Here is a 16,044-nt window from a genome sequence, read left to right on the forward strand (position 1 = left end):
TAAATCTGCTCATCGAATATTTTATAATTAAATAATACCTGGTTTAATTTTAATAAAAGATAATAATTTTAATTTAAAAAAACCTGCACTTTCAGTTATATAAATAAGATTTTTTGAAATTTTACAATTTTACATAAGACGTAAAATTGGCTAAAATGTTTTCTAATTTAAGATATTTGCTCTCTAGTTGTATTTTTTTTACGAAATCGAATAAATCAATACTTTTGTATCAGTAACGGAAACGGAATTAATGCAGGTAATAGAAACCATTTTCGGATTACTTAGTTAAGCGACTCGCAGATTTCCGTCGTATTTATTTAAAAGTACTTGCATTTTTTAACGGCAGATTCCGTTCACATTTGTGGAGATCCATTGCGGAGATTAATTCGAGTGTTAATTACAAATTTATACGTTACAATTCACGTATTGCTCATAATAGATTCTCTTTTCCTTTGAAAAAAAAAAATCTATATGGATGCTAGAAACGAAATAGCATTTTGTTAAGTGTTATTAAAGAAATTGGAAGTACGTGTCTCGATTTTTCGTAAATAAGAGAGATTTTTCGGTGACGCGAGGAAAATGTTTGAGCTTGGCGTGAAACGTTTGCGCGGAAATTTGCGTAATTGCTCGCGTTATTAACTAATTACAGTTCATTGCATGTATACATCTCTCTGCAGTGAAATAATACTTACTACTGTAACGCACTCTCGGGTTTTTGGTTACGCCAACCACAAACACGGCACGGACAATCATGAAATTCTAATCACGCCATTATCCTAGCAATCGCTTTACAAAGCGACAAATAATTAGGATTATCATGTAATTTGCAGTTTGCCAATTAATTATAACCGCAATGATAGTAGCCAGGGGTGTCTGCGCAACACAGGGACAAACGGATCTCTCGCCGATCTCCCGTAAAATTTTACATATTGGCGAACGTGATTTTATTCGCGAACGAGCGCTACGCAAAATCATTGCCGTGAAACGAGAGCGGAGGATGACCCGGGAGTGACGATATAATTAATTGAAATTAATTACGTGCCGGCATCGTAACGAGACAAATTAAACATTCGTTAAACGGGACATGACGGCGACCCAATTAACTATGACCCGTTTATTCCTCTCGAAAAGCCAGTCCACATACGTACACAGGTCGCTTCCTCTTTCTCTCTCTCTTTCTCTCTCTCTCTCTCTCTCTCTCTCTCTCTCTCTCTCTCTCTCCCCGTGCAATTCAATTTTCTTAAATCCACAAAATAATGTGGCGCGATCCGCCATCATCGACGCGCTAAGCTTCTAAACCGGAAAACGAAATTGCGATGACTTTGTTGCACCTCGTTACTATTTTTGCTTTCAATCGTAATGATATATCATAGTTAATACCAAAAAAAATATTTCGTTGTTTGTAGAAACAAGGAAGTTGTTATTTTAGTGAAAAATATATATAAATATTATCAAGTTATTTATTACTGTTAGTTTATGCTTTAATATCGTAAAAATTAAAAATAATAACAGAAATATCAAATTTTTGACTGTTCAAAATAGTCATCATTTGCATTCGCGACGACAAGTTTTTTTAAGCTGTTAGTGATGTTTGATTCTAATTGTTTGATTCTGTTTGCAAATACTCACACATAATTATAAGGGAAATTGTAGGGGGAGAAATATATAATACGCATTTACATAACGTACATTGTTGACAATTAGAAATTGTTTATAATTAACGCGATTACATCAAAAACTAGTAATAGTATAGTATTGAAACAAGTATTATAATAGTATATTAACTAATAATATTATTGTAATTAATAATATTAACTAATAATAGTATATTAATTAATTGAGACTTAAATAACAAATAATTTACATTTTCATGCTTTACGAACATGAGTAAAAGAGCTAGAGGGAATAAAATACTTAATCCTTTACTCGCGTTTTCTATATTTTTTTGGAAATGATACATATTTTCCGATATTGCCATTTTATATCCTCTTTATATTAAACCATTATTATACATTAAGAAAATCTATTTTTATATAAATTTCGCTTGATGGAATATTTCGAAAAAAAAAATGAAAAATAAAATGCGATAGCCCTGAGATGATTAAAAATTGAATATATATGCAATATTCTTCAAAAGATGGATAACGATGGAAAAAGTCGCAACGGGATGTTGGCGAATGGATCCCACACGAGAAAGGTATTACCAAGCCTGCTAAAAAATGAAACTTGCGAGCGCGCGGTTGAATCGACGGAAATGTAATATCGATTAGTACTTCTCGTAAATACAGGTCGGAGGATACTTTTCTTGCCCCTTTTTTCTTAATGACTAAAAAAAAAAGGCAGATTAATGAATCTGCGAGACCGGGGGGGTAATTATCGAGAATCGATAATCAAGAAGTCTAAATGCATTTGTAGGATGTCGAATTGGTGATACGATCCCAACACGGATCTCTCATTTATTAAAACTCGGTGTACGTAAAATTCAATATGCCAATAATAACCAACTTCCCGGTCGCAGAATTCTCTCAGATGACGATAATAAGTTGCAAACGTCGGCGATAGTTTAACTCGAGTATCGCAAACACGGTTAAATGAATAAGTCACTAATAAAAATCTTATTTATAGCTTGCAAAATCGCTTTTATCGGAGATATTAGAGCTATTTGTCTTTTATTTGCCGTATTAAAAAGCATTATTTGATTGATTTTAAATAATTTATTTTAGAAAATTCATCATCTCTAACGTATTTATGTCGTATATATTTGGATAATTTTATATTCCGCATGTTTCTTCAATAAATAATTATAATTGCAATTATTTTCTATTTGCTATTTCTTAATCCTGTTTGGAAATTAATTAGAGATTACATACACCAGTCACAATTTTGCAAGTAATTATTTCTAAATTTAGTAATATATAATACTTCGATAATTGATGCTGTTTAAAACCTTTAAAAGAGATTTTATTTAAAGCAGCATTTTTTATCTTAGACTTTAATTTATAGAGAAATTTTGTAATAAAAGCTTTTTCTTTCTCTCTGCTTTTTTATATAAAAATATTGCAAATAAATCCGTATAATTGCGATCATAAATCATTTATCGAATGATATTGTTAGAAGAAACATATTTTTGTAATACTAGCGTATTTCAAACAGTATCGATTTTCCGAAAGATTAATCTCTAAAGATTTTAAATTTTACAACAGTGTGAGTTATCTTTATTTGGAAGTAAGATTCAATTTGCTCCAAAACCTGACACGAAATATACGCCATAAAGTAAATCCGGAATATATCGATCTCTTATATTTTCTTCTACATGTGTGCACGTATATGTATTATGATATCAGGCGTATGGAAGAATGTCGAATATCACTTGGCCCAACATACGAAGAATTTAGATACGTAGTTTCCAACTCAGGGATATATTTTTATTTCGACATGCATAGGAATCCTCGTACATGTAGTTCCCATCTTGACGCGTCGAGCTTAGATTTTCCAAGAAATCGCGACTCGGAGAGGAAGCTCTCGGAAGGACATCGTACATCAGGGACAACCTTCTTTCTCTCGCGTCTATTAAAATACGATCACCGTGATTTAGAAGGCTACACTAAGAGGTGGAAGAGAGGTAATTTACGAATTTACATTGCAAGACACCGAGGAAAGCGCCGAAATGCGACCGCCCATTATATCCTCAGTGAGCAACGAGCTTTCAATGGTGTCGTGAATCAAAGCCAGTCACGTACCATCGTACGGTCTACCACCCTCTCGTCTAGCTCCTCTACGTCGACTCTATGCGAGCGTATGTGAATTAATTTCGTAGCCGCGAGAAGAACGGCTCTTATATTTTCCCGTTTGCTTCCTGCAAATCGATCTTGATCTCAAGTGAGAGAAGGTTTGTCGCGCAAAAATCTTGCTAGATGAAAAAGAAAAATGCCAGGATTAAAACTTGTCTTTGAAAATTTGAGGGATAATATTATTTTTTTTTTAATCTCTCTTTTATTCCACAGGAAATTTTCTCAAAGCGAATCGAGGCATTTATTATAGGCACTCGAAGATAGGGAATATTTGGGAATATTGAAGAGATGGAGTGCCTTAGAAAGGTGCCAATATTAGGTAGATAAATACAACACGATAATTCGCGTGGCATGTAACATTGCAGTCAATAAAGAGAGCATAACATGTTTATTGATCGTTAATTCAGTACTCCCCTAGGGAAGAGCAAATACAATTATATTCGGTATCGCCATACGCGGTACATTATGCTAGGTGTACGATAATACTCAATAGGCTTCTGTGTGTATTCAGCGACAAAAGTTACTCGCTCAGAAGAGAGCCTGCCTTCAAACAAACATGGAAACAAACTGATATTCGTGAATCGGGACTGCAAAATTAAATGTCGAATTTCTCCATGATTGTTGTCCCTCGTGATTGCAAAATCGAAATATCTCATGCAAATATCCGATCGCGACTTTGTAATATCTACACTTTATTAAAATAAGATATATCTCTTTTAAGCACTTTATTTTCCAATTAAAGTCACATTGTCGGGAGGGAATAAATATTTTTTTTTTACCGATGATCCATCAGGCAAAGCTCGCAGCTCACGTGTACCACATGAGTTTGTTACGCGATTTGCATTCAAATGTAATAGCGGCGTTGTTAGCAACGGCAACGGCGCGTTAAAAAGCCAGGTGATTAATCAACGACGGTGAAGGGCTTGCATAGTCCTGTAGCGTCAAAGAGACGCGAATAATTCAAGCTGCGGAGCGGCATCTTGGCTACGCAAACACAACGCTCGCTAGATCATGGTTGTGTGTTGGTAGCGCGCATAATGAAATCTGCATTAATACGTGTTCCGAGGAAATTCTGAGAGGGAGGAGAGAGCGAGGAGAGAGAGGACACAGTCGTGAACGAAGGGGTGAATTGGCGGTTGATGCGGTTGACGGTTTAGCCGGGGTGACGGAGGGGAGGAGGCTCGGTTTGAAAGCCCTAATCCCCGCAGGACAAGAGAATTCCAAGAGCCGAGGGACGCTTTTGGAGAACGAGTCTGACCCGTGCGTGTTTGAGGGACGAGCCGCTTTGATGCCGAAAGCCTACTCGAGGAACCAGCTGATGGAGTGTCTCGCCGCGCGTCCTCGAAACGGGGTCTATTCCCCTCTCCGTCCTCCTCGCACCGATGTTCAGTGTACTGCTATTTAGCCGGGTTGGACAGGCCTCTGTCGAGACCTATTCGCGAATTTATGGCCGCCAGGACCAAATTGGGCAAACCACACGCGCTGTGTAGTATTGTCCGCCATCGATCACGTAAGAAACGTCTCGATTTTATCTCACGCGTAGTGACCTCTCTTCGAGGTCGGGGAGAAGATTTATTTGAAAATAATGTACAGAGAATATTTTGATCTCTAGATATGTGGTCTGAAAATAAAGAAAATCTAGAAAATAGTCTTTAGAATCAAAATGTTCTATTAAACAGATTGCACGAGATGCCAAAGATAAGATAAAAACAAGACAACATAATATATTGAAAATTTTTGAAGATTTAAATCTTGTCGTGATTTGAAAATCTCGTCTTGTATTGTCTGCTTTTTATTAATAATTTTTATTTAATCTCAATAATTGTTGAAAATATTATATTATATTTATTTATAATATTATAATATTTATAAAATATTACACATATTTAATATAATTTATAATATAATTTAAACTAATTGAATGCAGATCAGACACACATACACAGATATAATTAAAGAACTGCATACATGTGCAAAATTTTATGTAGTTAAATAATTATGTAAAATCTTATATTGTTTATTATATATTAATATTTCCAAATTTATTATAGTAAATGTTTTTATTTATTAATTAAAATTTTTAAAATTTTTATATTATAATTAATTTTTCTCATCTAATTTACATATATATTTATTTTAGCCTTATTTAAACATCGATAATCTTGACAAAACCAATAATCTTTGTCTTGACAATCTTAGTCTTGATATAATTTGGATAATTAATAAAAATTTTTATTTTGATTTTGTCTCGAATTCATTTCGAGACAAGATAATGCAATATCAAGATTACTTCTGGTATCTCATGCAATCCTAAAGATAAATTTGTCATCATTTGTTTTTTTATGCGAACTGAAATTTATATTTCTGCTCGATAAAAAATGTAATTATTGAAATTTTGCACAGTGCTAGGATAATTTATTAATTAAAAGTTTCTAATTTTTATCAAATTATGTCTATTTATACATAAATGGCAGAATAATATTTTGCCGCCGCTTTATATAAATAAATATTTCGCTTTTTAAAAAATACGAGAGAACCTGTCATGCTGGTCTGCAATATTAATTGCGAAAAGTCTAATTAGCGAAATAAGAGCGCGAATAAAACGGTTTCCTTTTTCAGAAAGATTTCTCCCTTTTTTCGATTTGCTGCCTCCTAATTCGGCTTTAATTCGCAAATAATCCGGCTAATAATTTAATTTGCAAATTTGGAAAAATTTAATCGACCGATTAATTTCGGCTCCTAAAACCGAAGTTGAATGGTAGCAGGGCAAATGCGACGTAGGGATGCCGAGGGTCCTTTTGATAGGAGCGGCGCTCTGACAGCCGTATACCCGCTAATGGTCAAACAACGTGGCACGGGATTCGAGTGCTATGATTATGCCACCGAAGCGTACACAAATTGACAGGCATAATTGGTTTAATTTCTGCATGGCGTCCAGCTTGTGGAACGCGGCCGTTTGGAATTGTCTGGGAAGGACGCTAATACCTTAAAGCCCGTCCCGTCGCTATCAATGCACTTCATCGCCCAAATAGGGGAACGCGCCAACATAACAAAATTATATTCGTACATTAACTTACATTTAACGTTAATTATTCATCAATTATCGTTGATACTAATAACAATTAAACAGAAATTGCGCAAATGTTTTTCACGCCAAATTAAAACGATCAATAAAGCAGGCAACTTGTAATTATCCTCGTATAATTATTTTCACATACATATAATGATATTATATATATATATATATATTTTTTTTTTATAATAGAGATTTCACGAATTGCCTCTCAATTGCCCGCCAATTGATTTTCCAGCTACATCATTCGGTTTGCAGCGAAACTTTTTTTACCGGGGAAACGACTCTACGCACGAGCGCGTGCTGAACATATAGAGGAATAAAGGGAAATCCGAAATGGTGGCGCGCGTATATTCGTTTAATTATTCCGCGTCGAGCTTTAACTAGTCGAGAGGCCCTAGCGGGCGTTTCCGTAATTGTAGTGGTCGTTTATAGTTGAACGACCCTCGTCGCGTCGCGATTGTGTTGTCACGGGCCGCCTCTCCTACTTCCGGTTTGTGTTAAAGGGTCACCGGGGCTCGAGGATCATCCCCTCGGCTCTTTTCGCGCTCGTAAAATCTCTCCGTGTCATGCTCTCCCTCGCATCCCCCCCCCTCTCTCTCTCTTTCTCTCTCTCTTTCTCTCTTTCTCGTCTCCTTGAACGTCATTAAAATTTTACGACCGACGTTACATATTAAAAAGAGCGGTCTGTAAACTCCCGCGAATAAATTAATAATCGCGATATTGATTCGACTTAATTGGATCGCGGGACGCTTCAGAACCTTATTAATTAATTTTCCGTGTGTGTTTATTCTATACTCATTATACGCGCAAATGATGCGTTGTCCGTTACATTTTCGCCTGTTACACGCTCTTTCGTTCCCGTTTAATAAAATCCCGGTTGTCCCATATGCGATAATTGATTTGATTGAAACGAAACCGCCGATAAGCGGCAGTGACCGCCGGCCATTGTCATAAGTGCTGCTCGTGCATTATTCGAAATGATGGGAAAATTGTTGTAACGAAGAAATGCATTCGTATCGACGTTTAAATCGCAGCAATCGAAAGCCCTGCGCAAACACAGATAGACGATATGCATAATGCCCGCGTCGCAAGGAGAGCCCTCTTTGCACGTCGTTCCGCGAGGTGAATTAAACCTTATTAACGACACCGAAACGTAATTAGCAATAATTTGAAAGTATAATCCCCTCTCGCGTTCAATTAACGCCGACGCGACATTCACGGACGGTAATGGAGCACTTGGCGGTTTTTTCAAGCAAGATGACGCAAGAAGACGCATCTACATATGAATAGTAGGGAGACTCTCAGGATGCCTTCGTGTGACACGTATATATGTACGCATCTGCATATTAATGCACGCGTATCCCCGGTGTCACGTCGTTGGCCGCATAGAAGCTCCGTGTGTCTGTGCTTGTGCACTCGTGGGTTATTATGGAGAGTCGGTGGGTGGCTGGGTCGATGGGAGGGAGAGGATGCGCGACATTACAGCTGTATATCTATCATACTAGAATAGCGCATTGTGCCAGAAATCGTGATGGCATGCCCATAGGCCGCAAGAACGCCATAAGCGCATCCCCTAATGCGTGAATTATCCTCGCGAATGCGAGAAAAAGGGCATGAGAAACGACAATAAGCAACGTGCGAGATTACGCTGATGGAGATCATCTTGTCGAGGGCGATATAAACGATCTATCAAGCGCATCCCCTTTTTAAAGGAGTCGAAATGAAACGACTAGGAAGAGGACGCGTTGTCCGAGGAGCTCTTTCACGTAGGATTTTCACGCTTCATGTTTTCCAGAGTTGAAAACCATAGCAATAAATTATTATTCACGCCTTGTATATTTTTATATTTGTGCGGTAAATATTATAAGGAGAGAAAATGTGCCAGCAGTCGTGGCTGGCGTGGATGAGACGTAAAATTGGAGTAAATATTATAAATGTCGGTGAGAAGGGACAATCAATACGCGCGGGGTATGAATGTTCATTGACGCTTTAATGCACCCATCAAGTTGCGGCCATTTTATCCATGATGTCCCCGTCCATTTCCCGGCGATTCGTTTATCTTTGGCGTTAATTAGAAATTAAATTTCGCGGGTGTGTAAAACGGCAATGGCGGAGTTGATTTTTAGGCGCAAAATATTTCGACATCCGTTATATTTTATATATCGCTTTACACATCATTATAACTTACAATTAAAAAAAAACACGCATTTCTTATTAAACGATCTGATTTGACTACAGATTTAATTACTACAGTTTTTTTTACAATTATTTTTACAGTTATTTGTTTGCTGCTACGTTAAAATAATTATGTATAAAATCTCGTTCAATTACAATTTAGAGGAATGAATCGAAATTTTTTTTTTCAACGATAAGAGTTTATTTGTTAATTTAATTGCAGCCTCTTTGATTTGTCGAACGTTAATTATTATTACTGACAATACGTTTCATTTTGTTGTCGAGGGCCTCTTGTTTCGAATCGAGTCATTTGAATCCTTCAAAATGTCGCATCGTGTGTTTGTTATGAATTTGATTTTCAATATTTCACAATTGTTCAGTTTTTTCGCATTTTTGTGCTCGAATTGAAATCGGGGAGAAGAGAAATCGATTCTAAATTTGATAAAGATATTTCACGTCGTTCAACGAGTGCCTTATAACCCCCCCGACCTTCCATACCTCGAGAGGTGCCGATTTTTCAGTTTAATACGCCAAACCCCTCGCGATTGCACTCACTGATTTCACACTCGATGCAGCGAATGAACCGCGCGTATCGAATATTCATATCGGCCGTGACTCGCAGAGCGTTATCATCTGCTTCCAAAGTAGAGGCATACGAAGAATACGCATGACGCCATGAATACGAAAGCGATATCGCGCACACCCGATTAGGAAAAATAGGTCCATCTTTATTCTATAATTTTATTTTAAAAAAAGGGAATTTTTTTTTAATACACGAATGTACATAAATAGTAATATTTAAACAGAGATCGATATATTTAGCGTATTTTTTAATCGAAATTATATTATTTGCAAAAATGAAGTGCGTGATGCAGATTGTTTGTAATCAGATTTGAACAAGTTTGCACGTCCGAGACAAATTTATACATCCAATGCGAGCAGCTTACATTGCAACTACAAGATAGCCTTAACAGATTATGGCTAAGATAGATTAACTAGTGCCATTTATACCGCATTGCTGCTTATTACTATACAACTTGCTATACAATCGAATCAATTAATTATAATATTATAAATTATATTAAAATTAAATTAATTAAATTATATAAATAAATATATTAAATTATAAAATATTTATATATTTCTTATAAAATCCAAAATATTTATATATTTTTTACAATATTTTTCATAACATGTGTATTTCTTAAAAATTAAGTGTCTTGTCTGATCGCTTACATCTCTTTCCATTTGAATTTGTTTCTAAAATTTGCTTTCTAAAACAGCTCCCTTTTGTGTAAAATTAAAATACAAAATATTTAAATCATTTAAAATTATATTCCTTATTAAATTAATAATTGTGCAAAATATATTGCTTCGTACACAAGTTGTATTGTAGACATTTAAGAAACGTTGCGCTTAATGAAGCCGGTATACAAAATGGCAGTATTTTCACTACTTTGGCTTTTAATTTTAGATCGCATTAGCGTGTAAAAATAATTTTCGTCATGACAGTATCGCCAAAAGTACTTTTTAAAGAGAGGATGATGCGTTTACTGAATGCGTTTGTGCTTGCCCGTCCGTCGCAGTCTTCGCAGCGTAGTGATTATGCTCTAGTGGCGGGCAAAGTGGCGGGTAAAGCACGAGGAGGCGGTCGTGAAAGAGGCATCGGGCAAGGATGAGAGGCAGAGTGCAGAAGATACGATGAGATCAGATGGTACACGTGAAGTGTAGGTACTTAGAGGAAAAAGAGGGCTAGCTCGGCACTTCGCGGGTTACTCGCGGTGAATTCCGAATTTCCAGGGCGTAGCGAATTTCAGGAAGCTCGGCCATATACCGCCTTAGAGCTCGGCCGTCAAGTAGGATTTTGCTCGCCGGTGACAACGAATTTTAGGATCACCGCGTGGCTAAGAACCGCAGAATTTTGCCCAGGCTCTTTCGCGATAGTAGAGGGACTAGAATAAGGTTGCGCAAGGCACAAAACAATATTCATAAAAATGCTGAACTGAAAATTTTCGAAAACTTTTTCGAAATTTTGTTTGGTCTTGAGTGAATCTTTGCAGCAAAAATCTCATCTTGTTTCGATTTAATTGTAGCAATTTTTATTTAATATTGAATAATATTTATTTAATATTTATATAATATTATTATTTATATGTTTGTAATATAAATATTATTATTTATATTAATTATATTATTGCTATAGCTTTTTAAAAAATTAATAAATAATCTTGACAAAATCATAATAATTGTAGCAATTTTAATTTTCATCTTAATATCCAATTAAACATCTTGTCTTGATCTTGTTTCGAATTTTGAGACAAAATGATTTGAGAGAAGTCTTGATATTTCATGCAATCCAATCAAAAAGAGTAGTTTTTGAATAAAAATTTCATTTATATTTTATGATGCAATTTATGCTACAAATTTATATATACACTTTATAAAGAATTTAAAACATTATTTAGTCTTATTAGAATATACAAAACTATTCAGCTCGCGTAAAATTTGTTAATTAAAGCGAAACCGAAATGTTAACCGCATTTTATATTGTTATATAGAACATTTCATTTGCTGGACAGTGGGAAAGAAGCTTAAAATGGAAAATATTTTTATTATGGCCCACTTTATAATACTCAAGAGGGTAAACTTGCGAATTTGCATCAGTAACATTATAACAAGCATGCTGGAAGCTGATTTGTTGAATACTTGTTAAGAACGTATTTCTCCCTTCAGTCGTATTGATTGACTATACAAGAAAATGTGAATCTGTGAAGAAAAAAAAAGTCGAGAGAAAGTCCTATTTATACAAAATTAAATATAGATATATTAAAAGAGCACTCGAGCATTTACTTTGATGAGAGATCAAGTAAATTATGCGACTGTCGCCAGACGTAATTGCGAGATTTTGAATTTATTATCTTTAAAGGAAAGAAAGGAAGAAATGTCGACTTTATATATCTTAACAAGATGGTTTCAAGTTTTGTAAAACTTTTAGTAACAAATGAATGTGTTTAAAAATAACATATTAAAACGCTTATATATGATAATGCTACGTCTTTTCAGATATATTGGCAAAAGTTGTGGTTATGCACGCATACATGTATTCCTTAAAGCCAGTTGTAGGTAGATAGTCCTGAAATATATTCATGCATTAAATTTCATGAAGTTTAAATGAATGCTTTCTGAACTCTCCGCAGACGCTGTTGTTTTCGTACCTAACTTGCGCTTCTGTTTGCCTGCGATAAATATTGAAACTTTCAGTTCGCATGTAAAAACTGTCAATCAAACGTCGAAATAAGTCGTTTTGCTGATTCACTTAATTTTTTCTTTCTTAAACTCGTTGAAGAAAGTTACGTCGAGCACAAACTTTGCTCTCGGTTTCACGTTGTCGTGTTTTACTTTTTATCCTAAAAATAAAAATTGCGAGATAACAGGGAAAAATATAGCAAATCGAGATGCGAATTATGCGTTTAACTTAAATATATAAAAGTAAGAATATTACCTGAATGAAAAATGTATTTCAATAAAAATATTAATATTTTTCATTATTATTTAATATATTTATTAATATTAACTTATTATTATTAATTTTATTACTTATTATTAATTGATTTTAATTAATTTATTATTATTATTAATTAATATATTTATTATTATATTAATATCTTTTACCAATATTATAAATTATTTTCGTAGAAGACAATAGATTCAAACATTTATGAATAATGTTATTACGATGTCTATAAATATGAATATACATTTGTAAATTAAATGCACGATTGACATTCTTAATTGTTCGTTTTATGACACGAAGCAAACACGAAATTAATCCATATTTCTTTAATTTTATTAATTTTATTTTATTAATCCTATTAATTTTATTTCTCCTTTAAATTTCAACAAAGTGCATTAAAATATGGTCATATAATTTGATTCCCGCCCTGTCAATATTACGTCAATAAACCGTCTGTCGCGACTCGGCCCGATTGAAATAGAATCGCGTTTGAGAAGGTGCAAGATTTTTCGATGTTCCACGTGACGACGGGCGGGTCCTCTACTTCGACGAGCCAAACGCCACCGACAGAAAAATATCTCGCTAAAAGGCAGAGAAGAGATGAAGGGACGTGCTGCGAGAGGAGGAAAAGGGGGGGGGGAGGGGAGGGAATTTCACGAAAATGAAAAGAAAGAGAGAATCTTTCCTATTCCTAGTAGTACGAGTCGTACTTTGATCAGACGCAGTGGATTTACACTCACTCCCGGCAATTCCTTCCTCTTCTCTCCTCAGTCAACGCCACCTCTTTTTCTCTATTCCCGTGTATCTCGCATCCCTCTCTTTCTCTCTCCCCCCCGTATTTTATATCCTTGCCCTCTTCTAGCGGCATATCCGCCGTCTTTGAAGAAGAACTCGTCACATCGCGGGCATTTCAGATACCCCTAGGCATAACCGGAAGTGCCGTGGCAATGCTATTATCTAGTAGAAAGAAGCAGATGTACAGTTACGACGAGGAGGGACAAGATGGGGAAGATACAAGGGAGAGGAGGGGAAAGGAGGAAGAATACGATCAAAGGAAAGCGATCGCGGCAAAATCCTTTTCCTCGCGCAGAAGACACGTACACGTCGCGTCTTTTCCGCGCTTTATCCAGCATACGGAACTTATAGCGGGTGACATTCGCGGGGAATAAGACACGAAACGAGATGTATGTCCCAAAAACAAGATACATTTCACGAGCGACTTGGTTTCCGTTTCTCTATAAACTGAACGCCGATGACAGATCCGTCTTGCGACTTACCTGAATATATACTATCTAGACATCGTTGTAGGTTCTGAAAGAATTACAGCGCGTATTTGTCATTAATTCTTATCAACATGACAATTGCAGGGAAATACTTAGATATTTGTGGCATAATAAATAGCTTTATTCGACTTTTATAATGAAAGTAAGGAAACATCTGAAAAACGAGATGCGATCAGATATCGAAGAAAATCTTATTTTCGAAAATATTTTAATATTTCTGCAGGAAAAGAAAAAATACACGCGCGCGCGCACACTTGTATACGGCATGGAGGAATATTTTTATTTACCAAAACACGAAGATTCTAACATGAGAAAAGGCGCACAAAAATGCCAAAGGAAAAGTGCATCCACGATATGGTATGCGCTTAAGAATCTTGGTGCCCTCTGAAGTTTATATACTCGCATAAGAATGTGATTTAATAGGTATGTGTCCGATGAAAATATTTGTGGAATATTTATTTGAAGCATACAAGATGAAGCCTCGAGTATCTCGCGAACATCGCATGAAATATATTCTGGAATTTTTCATCGATTTCAAATTTTAATATCATCGAACATGCCATGTGAATCTAAGAGTGGCCGATTAAAAGAGTATAAATAATAAAATATGAATTTTAATTTTACGTAACGTAAAGTCTCTCATATGTATGTGAATTTTCTAAAAAAATTTAATTAGTTAATTAATATCTAAATCATTAAGAGATTTTTCTTTCATTAAATAGACACTCTTAAATTAAATACAGTATTATAAAAAATTGCTCCACATTTAATATATCGTACGTGACGTTTAATTAAGCGACATAGAGCCAGCAACTGTCTGCGAGAGACGTGATTGTAGCGACTCGATCTCGAAAATAGATAGAGGCAAGGAGCAACGAGATGAAGAAGAGAGAGAGAGAGAGAGAGAGAGAGAGACAACGATGCGGGGGCGTAATACGAGGCATCGTCGGGCACGAAATGCTCCAGAATCTAAACTCTAAACTCGAGAATTTGTTCGTGCGAGAACGAAATTTGTCGGCGTGATCGCATTGCGGGATACACGGTTATGCTCCGCCAAGAAGTAATTTCTTTGTGGTTTTCTGTTGCAGATACAAGTCTATGGCTTTAACGCCGAGCTGTATCACAATATGAGCGAGGCGCAGCATAAGAGTCAGGGGCTGGTGGCGATCTCGTTAATGGTCCAGGTGAGTGAATTTTTCATCGAGCTCTCGACACCAAAGTTTTCGTCCATTTTTCAAATTGTTTTAATCCGCGACAGCTTCCCGCGCTATAAATTACAGCCACTTAATTTTGCGCACCATTAATAAAGGCGTAATTAGATCGCGCGGATCTTAACTCCGTCGTATAATCAATACCGTAGAGATAAGATATCGTGCATAAGAGAAAGCAAGTAAGGGGGGGAAAAAATGTCTCGTTTACACGATTCGTGTCGATGATTCGATGATGCTTTTAAATGCAAATTAATAATTATGTCGGCAGTTAACACCTCCGTCGTTTCCCATCCCTCGACTCGTGTCAAGCCAACGTGTTATAGCAAAACCCGTTCCTAACAGGGCATATCGTGATACTAACTTTCGACTTTGGACCGCACTTAGCTCCCCCTTTACAAATGCATTCGGCGTAGCAGAGATTAGGGTAGTTAGCGCGTGACAGATGCTAGCCAGCCGCGCTAATAACGCTTGTCTCACCATGAAATAAATGAGTATATTTGGATATACAAATTCCTTCGAGTTTAACTCTTTCGCGGGAATCTTTGCCGGAACTGCACTCACGCGAATATATTAAAAAGACAATTTAATAGGATATCTAATACAATTTTCTCGATAATGAAAGATAATGAGATCAAATAAATTCTGTCAATTTAATAGGATTAGGTAAAATTATGTCGAAAATAGTAAAAGATAATTACCCGAAAATAATAGAAGAGAATTTTTCGAAAATTTTCTTGAAAATAATAAAAGATAATTTAATGATGATAATTAGCGTAATTTAATGGCTGATAAGTCTTGATAATTTATATAATAGGATCTGGTAAAATTTTCTCTAAAATAATAAAAGGTAATTTCTCGAAGAGAGAACAAACAAATGCCCACAAACTTGTTACTAAATTTTTTCCTTGCGACTAAACTTCATTTTTAGTTTAAAATTGTATCGTTTAATTTTCACCTTCATAAAAATTTTAATTTTTACTCTTATAAAAAATAC

At 35.5% G+C, this 16,044-nt stretch overlaps 1 protein-coding gene across 3 annotated transcripts in view; it reads left to right on the forward strand.

Moving 5' to 3' along the window:
* LOC105256766 (carbonic anhydrase-related protein 10) overlaps window positions 1-16,044 on the forward strand; it is a 156,572-nt gene that overhangs the window by 112,604 nt on the left and 27,924 nt on the right. For all 3 annotated transcript variants that reach the window (XM_011266977.3, XM_011266978.3, XM_011266979.3), the window contains exon 5: window positions 14,928-15,023. In XM_011266977.3, the coding sequence (XP_011265279.1) occupies window positions 14,928-15,023 (96 nt within the window). The remainder of the gene's footprint in view (window positions 1-14,927; window positions 15,024-16,044) is intronic.

The sequence above is a fragment of the Camponotus floridanus genome, unplaced genomic scaffold, assembly GCF_003227725.1.
Source record: "Camponotus floridanus strain SB8 unplaced genomic scaffold, Cflo_v7.5 scaffold163, whole genome shotgun sequence".
Classification (NCBI taxonomy): domain Eukaryota; kingdom Metazoa; phylum Arthropoda; class Insecta; order Hymenoptera; family Formicidae; genus Camponotus; species Camponotus floridanus.